The sequence below is a fragment of the Acyrthosiphon pisum genome, chromosome A1 (genome assembly GCF_005508785.2).
Source record: "Acyrthosiphon pisum isolate AL4f chromosome A1, pea_aphid_22Mar2018_4r6ur, whole genome shotgun sequence".
Lineage (NCBI taxonomy): Eukaryota > Metazoa > Arthropoda > Insecta > Hemiptera > Aphididae > Acyrthosiphon > Acyrthosiphon pisum.
In genome coordinates, this window is record NC_042494.1 from 138,239,482 (window position 1) to 138,250,539 (window position 11,058).

Below are 11,058 nucleotides of genomic sequence, written 5' to 3' on the forward strand. Positions count from 1 at the left end.
GTGGTCGTAAGAAGCAAAGCCCGCGCGCGACTTGAATGCGCGCAACGTGTAATCCTTCCTTCGCGAGAGTACTCGCCGCGCATAAATCTCTCCTGGAGCCGCGGACGTCTCGACAAATGGCACCGACCGCGGTAATCTTATGTGCAGAGCGATGTGAATATTTTGGAGAGCTCACATAATATTATGAAACTCACGCATGTCCAAAACTCCTAAGTCGGAAAAACATATATATATATAATATACTACCTAGTTGATCCCGTGCACTTCGTTTCCCGTTAAATGTACTAACTCCATATTACTCAAACTTTGTTCAATTCATTTTTAATATTCGGTGTATGGTGTTCAAAATGTATCTTAACTTTTCTGTTGCCTGGAATAATAATTCTGATTCGCAGCAGTATATTATCAGGTAGGCAATCTATCTGCGTAAGATCGCGGACCCCGTACTGTTTGTACGTAACTTTATAACTTAAGTCTAAAGTATCAAAGTTATACCAAGTGTGTCATTGAACTCCTCCTAAACGGCTGGAATAATTGTGAATGCAGAGTCTGTCAACTAATATTTCCTCCTCGTCCATGAAGACATGGCATTATTTTATGTACGTAACTTATATGTGAGTACAGGCACGTACACAGAATACAATTTCGGGAGGGGTTTACAAAATATAGTAATAAAAATTGTACAGCAACATAATAAAACAATTTTTTCCTACTTACTCATTATTTTTAATGTGACAATTATTATGCTGAATATTCAAACTTTATTATGTATGTCATTTGTTCAGTGTTCAGAAGTAAGTATATTTAGGAAATAGGAATATTAGGAATAATAATAGTAATAAAAATAAATACAACTTTAAATAATATGTATTATGAACAGAACAGAAATGTATTTGATTATTATATGCACATACAGTTACCTATAGGTATATTAAAATTTTAAGTACCTATAGATAGAAGAAAAAAATCAAACAATTTATATATTTTATAAAAAAAAAATACAAACAAAAGTATAAAATCCCATTTTCGTGGTAACATTGCAAATCTATCGATAATTTCTTCCACATTTAAATCAACATTTCGGTATATGTTTAGTAAGGCCAATCCAGTAAGTCTCGTTTCTCCCATATTGTTTCGTAAGTATGTTTTAAGTCTCCGTAGAGTTGAGAATGACCGTTCAGCAGTAGCAGTTGTAACAGATAATGTGGCCATAATTGTTAAAAGACTGTGAATGTTTGGGAAAAAATCATAAGACATTGCAGACAAAGTAGTCAATGATGTAGTTGGACGGTCTCTATCAGATACATTATTCCATTTAGCTAGCCTTTTAATTTCTGCGTCAAATGTTTCATAATTAGGTAAAATATCTTTATAAAAAAGCGCTACCTCTTTAAATCTTTTATATCAGTTGTATTTTTAAGAAAATTTGGAATAAATTATTGTAGTTTGGCCATTACATGATGATGATTAGTAAATCTATCTTGTAATTGACAAATAAAATGATCCAAAAACGGTAAAAATATTGATATTTTATAATACTGTTCCGGAGAATCTATTATGTGAAGCTATGATAAAAACTGAGTTATTAATGGAAATTGAAAGCTGAAAAGCTATACGTGATGTTTGTATATTTGAACACTCTTCTAATTTTTTTAATGCATAATAAATAGCTTTATATAATTCTTTAAATCTAATTAAGCTTTCATGTCGATCTACCCATCGCGTTTCACACATTTTTATTAGAGTTTTTGTTCGACTTTGTAGAACATATTCATTAATACATTCAATCAGTGTTTTATTTCTTTGCGATGAAGCTCGGAAAAATGTTATTACTGAAGATACAGTTCCAATACAGTTTCTAATTGATACGATTTTACATGAACTTCCTACAGCCAAATTCAAAGAACGAGAAGCGCAATGCACATAAAGCGCATGTGGAACATCCTCTAAAATATAAAAATTAAATTATAAAACTGTGTAGGTAGGGATCTAGTGTTACATATTATATTAATTTAATTAAAAATTTAAAAATTGTAAACAAAATTAGCCTTTAAATTAATTTATTAATTTTCCAAATACATAAAAAGAGAAAAAAATATACATAACTTTAAACTAATATGATATAAATTATATTTTACCTCTGATGTATTGCTGGACGCCATTGAACTGCCCACTCATCGATGCCGCGCCATCATAACCTTGTCCTACAAGAGAGTTTTTTCAAGTCCGAATTTCTCTAACAAGTAACAACTGAAGTATAGAAGTAGATAATCCTTTACCAGTCATATCATGAACAATTGAAAATTCAAGAAAATCTTCCATAATACAGTTTGACACACCGTCAACGTATCGTACACAAAAATACATTTGTTCTAACCGAGATACGACTTGTGTTTCGTCTACCAAAATAGAAAAATATTTTGCATTTCTGATATTTTTTAATATATTTTCTTGTATTAAATTGCCACAAATAGTAATGAATTCATTTTGAACATTAGGACTCGTGTAAGATGCAAAATAAGTTGCGTTTTTTAAATGTTTGTCTAAAATAGGAACAGTCAATGATTTAAATCTTAATAAAGATCTAAAATTCCCGTCAATTGTTTCTATACTTTCATCATATATTTTTCCACTGTCATTATTACCTCTTAAAGCAATATTTTGTTTTCCACATACAATTAAGGTTTCAATTATTGGACGAAGAATAGATCGATTTTCAATGACTTGTTTTTAGTAAGTATCTATCTCATTTGCAATATTATTTTTTTTGTTTTCCATCACTTTAATAAATTCTTTCAGAGCGAATGATTGAAAGCTTATGATACTCAGAGTTTGTTAATATGAATTTGTTAATAAAATATATGATATTTAATCAGTTTTCATAAGTTAGAACTCGCAAAAATAACCATAACACCATCGCACTCGTTACTCGTATATTATAACCGTTAAAATACCGAACACAGACTAACCTAACACAGATCGTCATCGTTTAATGATTTTATTATTGTAGTTTAGCAATTAAATAGAAATTTTCGGTGATCGATCGAGTACGGAAATAAGATAGGATAAGATTATCCACAAAATATGAGTTTTCTAGGTATATCGCAAATCGCAACTATACAGTTCTATGTTCGTGCGTAGTTCTCAGTAATCACCTTGATCATTCAACTATAATACTATATAGGTATAAACTTGTATTTCATACCAGACTAATAAACAAAGAAAACCAGTCAACAGCTAATTATAAAAATATTTTATAATAATAGGAATATAATAAATTTGACTTAATTTTTAAAGAAATTATTTCGGCGGTGGGGAGGGGGTTTGAACCCCAACCCCCCCCCCCCCCCCTCGTATAAGTGCATGTGTGAGTATAATACGCTCAATGTTTACGTAATTGCGAAACATATAATATCAAAATACAGTGTACAAAAAAATTAAATGCATTGAATGAATACACTGATTTCACGGCAACCAATAATAATTATTATTATAATAGCTTTAAAACCCATGGCAACCATTTATAAACAAAAATTTCCACCGTAAATTTCTAAATGTCCGTTTGAGCACATCCCCTAGTTGGACCTAGGGGGGGGTGATTTGTGAATCTAAGCAATCCGGGGCGTTACCCAAACGCATACAAAAAATTTCATCAAAATCAGTCCTGCAGCCGTTTAGGAGGAGTTCGCTTACAAACACACGTACAGTAGAATTATATATATAAAGATATACACCAGATACCAGATCCCTAATATCTACCTATTTATATAATGTGTGTGTGCGTGCATAAGTGCATATTATCGTCAGCAAAACGATGTGCCTTAAGGATGGGCTGTCGAAACTGCATGGTAGGTCATACATAATATTATATTGTTACGAACATTATATCTAAATCCGAACGCTACTATATATACCTCTATATTATATTATATGTCGTCGTTATGGGATTCACCTATGAAGGTCGAGTTTTCTGTAGAGGCCCATGGTTTCTGTAGTGTTACGTCTGCGCGTTTATTTGTACATTGCAGCTGCTGGTAAAAAGAAAATTCAGTGGCGTACTAACGAGGGGTGGTGCTAAGGAAGCTTCAAACCCCAATATCTATCACGTTAAAATTATACTTTTCAGCATTCAAAACCTGAAACGATAAAAAAAACATTTAATACATATTACATATACACCACTATAGGCGATGTATGTTAGTTCGGACCAGTTTTTTCACGTAAAAATAATTGACAGGTAAACTCGGTCCGAATAAAAATAAATGATAACATGCCCATTGCCCAGATCTTGTAATATCTAATTAAAAATTATCAAATAATATTTTTAAGATCCATTTAGCATTAACCAAAGGCGTCACTACTTGCAAGTTAATCTCATTATCTCATTATACTCCAAAAAGTATTTCATTTTCATATTATTAAAAAACATGCAAATTCGTTATAGCTGAAATAAATTATATAGGTACTAAATATATACTAAATCGTATACCTAATTATGTTAGGTACAATATAATATAATATAATATAATATACCTACGTTATAAAGTTATTTATTATTTTCACATTGAATGACGTCATGCTTATTATATTTTACCGATTAAAATTATCAGGCCGAGCTTATACTTGCCCAGTTTGCATTTACCCATAATATAGTATCAACATCCAATCAGTATTTGTTCATAATTTTAAAATTTTATTATTAGCAATTGTATTTGAATAAATATACAAACAATAATCTAGATATAATTATTATCCACAATAATCATGAAATATAATATGCCAAGTTCATTAATTATAGTTTATATTAAGTATTCTTTTTTTTTATATATGATAATACATGAGGCGCAAGGTCACTAAAAAAAAACTATATAACATAACTCGTTGAACACAATATTTATCAGAGGCAGATACCCCTCTAGCTTGGTCATAATTATTATTATTATTCGTTCAAAAAAAAAAGTATTACATTTTCATGTTATGATATTTCAAACTGATGAACCATGAAGAATTTTTTTATATTTTTTGCTGAATTTATGATTCTAGTCAACACTGGAGCAAAAGATTTCAAGTTTCACCCAAATTTACCCCTAGTAAGTAGCACTTGATTAATAAAAAAATATATTTAAAATTATTATTATTCTATTATATTAATTAATCAATCAAGACTTCCGTGAAATCAAACTTTAGATTCTGAGCTGAGCGATGTATGTATTGATTTTACAATGATGTGTGTTTTTTTCAATTTTTAATTTTTGTTTCTGTCTGTCATCACCTTTTAAGAAAGTAAAAGTGCTTGGATTTTTTTCAACAATATCTTTTTGGATAGGAAAGTGAATCTAGTTGGTACTTTGGGGAGGGCAAAAGTAAATAGGTGGGTAAGTGGATGTCGCTCTGCTGTAAAGTAGATTACAAGTGGGTCAATGAGTAATGGATTGTATTAGACTTGAATTCAATGATATAATATCATTGTATAAGAAAAACGATTCTGAGCGGAGACGGTTTGTCAGTCTGGATATTTTATATTTTGTTATTATTTATTTTATCATGTAAGTTGAATTAATATTAAAATATTATCATTTTTATTCGTTTCTATCTTGATAAACAAAGCGTTAGAAATTAAAATCCCATTTTTAACGTTTTTTCGTAATTTTCCGGTGGTTTTTCCCGTGGCATTAAATAACTATTGAGAAAATCGAAAAATTACCTCTCTAAAGTACCATCTTGATCCAATTTGCTAAAAGATGAGGTACTATATGTTGAAATCGAAACTCCTTCTGGAAGAAATTTTGTATACAGAATATAAAAAGAACAAAAAGAAAAGAAAATAAACACCATTGTAAAAACAATAGCTTCCTCGCTCCGCTCAGAATCTAAAATAAACACCATTGTAAAACCAATAGCTTCCTCGCTCCGTTCAGAATCTAATATGTAAAATTCATAGACCCATTTTTTATAAGCATTTAAAGTTCATCAGATTCCTCATAAGGTTGTCTACCTTAACCAAAAAAAAAATGTCTACAAGCAAATCAGATTAAATTTGTATGAGCGCTTGAAATTTTACATATTTTTACAAGATTAGATATTATATTCACTTGATTTCTCATGTAGCGATTTTGTTATTTTGTTATAATTAAAAAACGAATTACTGTAGAATCATGAAATATTCAATGAATGTTTATTTTATCAATTCTTATATTTGATAACTAAGAAAGACATTTTCTACAGTTCTTGTCAAGAAATAATTACAAATTTCAAATTATCAACTATTTTAAAATAATCATTGCAATTATAGGCCACAACAGCTTTGAAACATTTTTTAAATACTAAACGTATATTGTATAGGTTATGGTTATTTTTACGAAAATCCTATGTTTTTGCGTTTTATTTAACATTTTCTTGAAAGATAGTCAACGACTATATCAAGTCGTGAGGACTGAGGAATATAAATATATTATTCTATTTATAAAATCTAATAATGTAATAATTCAATAATTGTAATGTTTCAATCATTTTTTGTTTATAGCCTTATAAGTATCAATGGAATTAATAAAAACTTTTAATCATATAACCATCATAATATATTACAAGATAAATGTTTGAATCAAATCTACTACGAAGATTATATGATAATAAAAATTATATGAAATTTTAATAGAAATAATAAAAGCGAAATTGTGATTTCAGGGAGAATATCGAGTAAATGTTATTGCTACTCAACAGTGTAATGCAAATCCGAATTCAAGTTTGAGGTTCAATTTTTTTTTGTTCAAGACATCTAGAACTACAACTGAACTAAGAGGAAATATATCTGCTTATAATATAGCATTTGATGATTCTTTATTGGTAAGGTTGTAAAATAAAATTGACATACATACAATTATTATAATATAGCATAGTCTATATACTAATGTCCATTAATAATATAGTAAATATTTTTGATTTTTTGGTTAGAGTATAAACTACTTATGAGAAAATGTTTAAAATTTGCAGTGCAGTCTTTTTGATATAAAAATTTAACATTTTATAATTTTTTGACTAAAAAAAAAATATGCACATACCTACTTACTATTTTGATGAATTAATATAAATCTTAAATATCTACAAATATTTTTTTAAATTATACCCGGTATTGTAAAAACAAATGAAAACATTAGATGAACATTTTAAGTATCTACGTCTTTTCGTTTTTGAATTAAAAAAATATAAAAAAAATCGTACCATTATATTTTATTTTTCCAGTGGCCCGTCACAGTACCACCCCGCCGCCTAAAAACTGATAAACTTTTTATCGCCAATATAATTTCGAGTAATAACACAGATATTATATAAGAATACTAGATAGCTGACTGCTATTATAGTCCATGTGTATAAAATATTGTATCCAACAAAATGGCCGCCAATCGCTATCTAAGAGGTGACTGTTTACAAATTAAACTGATACAGTAGGCGATAAGACACTACTTTGTAGTTTGTATATATCATAATTAAATATATACATACAACAAATTTTATGGTAATGTATTTCATACAACATTGTCACTTATCAATACAATACAACATAAATATTCACCTCTTAGATAACGATGGTAGCCATTTCATTGGAAACAATAATAATACCGAAGTCGGCTATCTAGTATTTTTATATTTCTGATGTAATAACGTATGAAGTTGCCTTTACGACACTATTTTTCTCACACGGAGCACTGCTAAAATAAAAAAAATAATTGAGATTCACTGTAGATACTGGCTTTCTTATCAAAAGTCGATAGGCAACCATACTATTTCAAATCATGTCTTATACATTCACAGATATATAAAACATATATTATATATATATATATATATATGTTTTATATATCTGTGTATACATTATACATAATATATTAATATACTATACCGGTAGGCAGTGTTGGGAAAAGATAACCAAAGGATCATCTGGATAAGATAACAGATAATTCATTCAACATTTATCTAGATAAGATAAAAATACACATACATTTTTCTTGATAAAAAAAAATAATAAATTTGTTTTTTAATTATATTATTAATAATGTAATTCACTAGTAATTACTAATTAGGTAATATTTATTAATTAATAAATTCTTAATATCATTTCTCAACTAAAATAAAATAAAATTTTAATTGTTAAAACAACTTGAATATAAATAAAACAAAATAAAACTGACAATTTTTCAGTAAACATTCCTTTTTAACTATAATAATATTGGCATTTGGAATCACTACTCGGTTCTCGTAAATTATTGGCTATTTCAGTATTTAAAAATATTCTTATTATTATATTCTTTATGTAGATAAATTATCACAAATAACCATAAAATTTATCTAGATGAGATAATTTAATTATTTTTATCTAGATAAGATAATTAAAAAATAATTTTATCTAAATGATTTATCCAGATAATTCCAAACACTGCCGGTAAGTGGGCATGTTCTGTAAAAATGTATTAGTATAGAAGTTTTCACTCCTGTCTACCATCCCTGCAAGACTGTAATTCTTAATTTTTTTTTTTTATAACACTAAAAAAAACTAATGAGGAACCATGTATATTACATTTTCAAGAAGATTGACCGAGAAAAAATAGATTTTGTCAAAAAGTGGAAATTCCAGTTTATCCTTAATTTTTTTTTCTTACGCTATTGAAAACAACTGCGAATTTTAAATTTTCCTTCTCGAATCTAACAATTTTCGAATGCCCCAACTACATTAGTACTTTTTCACCATAAAAGGTACTGAAGTTAATAATCGAAGTGTTGTTTCGACTACCTAGTTGTGGTTACATCTTCGTAAAATCGATAGGAATATAGGTACATTCATCGCTCCACGCAGAATCTTAAATATGTAAATATATATGATATATATAATATTATTATGATATACCTATAAGCATTCGTCTTTGTATTATATAGACATCAGTTATAGACTTTAGAATGACGTAAGAAATGTTATGCACCACAAAGGTTGAAAGATGCATAAATATATAGTTATGAATTTATGATAATTTATTTACTAAAATTGTTGTAATGCATTAAATAAGAAGGTATATCGTATATGTATTGTTATAGTTTCGTGGTAATTTGGCAGTAAAAGATACAATTGGTGGTTGGCAAAATAATGCTTATGTATATAATTCACCTCAAGCATACACAAGTCTTAAAAAACTTTTTGGACCTGAATTTCCATTTTTTTTAAAGAGCTTTGGAGTAAATGACACAATACATAATTCTATACCACCGGTGAGTTGTTTATAAAAAAAAAGGTTTTCACCACAATTAAATATTATTAATTTATTATAATATGAACATAATAAAATAAATATTTTTAGGGAATTTATACTACCAAAGGATATGATATATCAAAGTTTCCAGCAAATACAAATCTTCCTAAACAAGTTTTTTATGGAACTTACAAAACTAAAGTTATTTATTTGGACAAAAAAGGCAATGAAGTTGGATGTTTCTCATTTACCGTTGAAATAAAACGTCCTTGGGAAACTGAATGACTGGGTGAAATCATGTAGTGTTTGTAGTTTGTAGTGGTTATGAATATAATTAATTCAAATTGAAATTTTTATTATAATTTTAGCACAGTAACTAAAAAAGTTAATAATATCGATCTATCTATCAAATACAAATTTACCAAAACAAATGTATTATATAACTTACAAATTTAATGTTTACCCATACTAGAAAAAAATACGATATAGTTGGATGTTATGTGTTTGTATTTAAAGTAAAAATGGCCTTGGGAAGTATAATGAACAGGGCTAGGATTTGTATGCATTAAGAAATTGTAAAACAGGTTTTTTAATTTTTATAATATGGACACAAAAAGTACTAATATTATTGAATTGAAATTTTTTTTTTCTGTATTTGTTCATTGAAATTACCTCAAGGTTTTTGTCTATGCTCATCACAAGTGGACAGTAGGGATATCATGTGATCTATTAATCTATGTATATATCCAATATATTCATGATACTAACCCCCATTCTCCAAGAGGATATGGTGGTCTTTACTTCCAGTGGAGTGGTACCATAGTTGGAAACCGAATGACGCAATCGAACGACAGCTGCACCTGCACGGGAAATGGTAATCGGGTAGAGAACCACGCAAATATTTTACACTTTTCTATGAATCGAACCGATTGCTGTGTGAGTTGCAGTCAACTGCGTGACCACTGCACCACTACGGCCCCGCATTAAAATAAAAAATTATTTTCGTTGCTTATGAATTATTAAAATTAAACTTTATAATATATTAACATTAATAACTGTTAGCATAACATATCAATTGTATGCAATATTTAGCTTAGTACGTCCTACTTATTATACTCAGATAATTGTTATGAATCGCATTATAATATTAAATGTTAATAGATTGATTCTGAAATTATATTTTATTGCTGTACCTATTGGTTTTAATAAGTACAACATTTCATAATATTTTGATTTATACTCCATACGAAAGATGTTTAATTACGTTGAATGAAAAATAACTTGGTTATCTATACAATAACAATAAAAATAAAAATACATTTTTCAACACTACTCCGATGGCAAATATATGGGAGGGGGGTGATTGTGTTACTGCGTAATGAAAATTGACCGTTGGGACACCCGCTTGCAGCTTGCTCTGGTGCTTGTCTGAATTTTTTGTGTGGAAGGAAAGTGTAAATTTGAAATCTGGGATTGAGTGCCTAATTATCAATCACCACCGGTGTAAGGCGTAAGCGTAGTACGGTTTATGCGTAAATCGATTATCAAAATTAAAATAGTCAAATATATGAGCATTTTATATACTTAGGATATACTGGGATATCCCTAGCGTGTTCCGTTTTTAATTTTGCTTTTTCATAGCCAGAGTGCGTCCTCCTCCACATCTATTGGTACCAATTTCAGATAATGTAATCGACTAAAAACTTTTAAGATCAGATTTAATACGATCGAATATGATGGTTCAAATGTACAACTATAATACTTTATAATTGTAAGTTGTAATACAACTATGCCTGTGTAAATGGTGAGGAAACGGCATTTT

The 11,058-nt window shown here is 28.7% G+C and overlaps 1 protein-coding gene across 1 annotated transcript; it reads left to right on the forward strand.

Annotated features, from left to right (window-relative positions):
* The first annotated feature begins 4,877 nt into the window (after nt 1–4,877).
* LOC100572796 lies at nt 4,878–9,864 on the forward strand. The gene is made up of 4 exons (XM_003243276.4): nt 4,878–5,090; nt 6,685–6,843; nt 9,085–9,255; nt 9,345–9,864. The coding sequence occupies exons 1-4, from the start codon at nt 5,001–5,003 to the stop codon at nt 9,519–9,521; spliced, it is 597 nt and encodes a 198-aa protein (XP_003243324.1). The 5' UTR covers nt 4,878–5,000; the 3' UTR covers nt 9,522–9,864.
* Nucleotides 9,865–11,058: the final 1,194 nt, after the last annotated feature.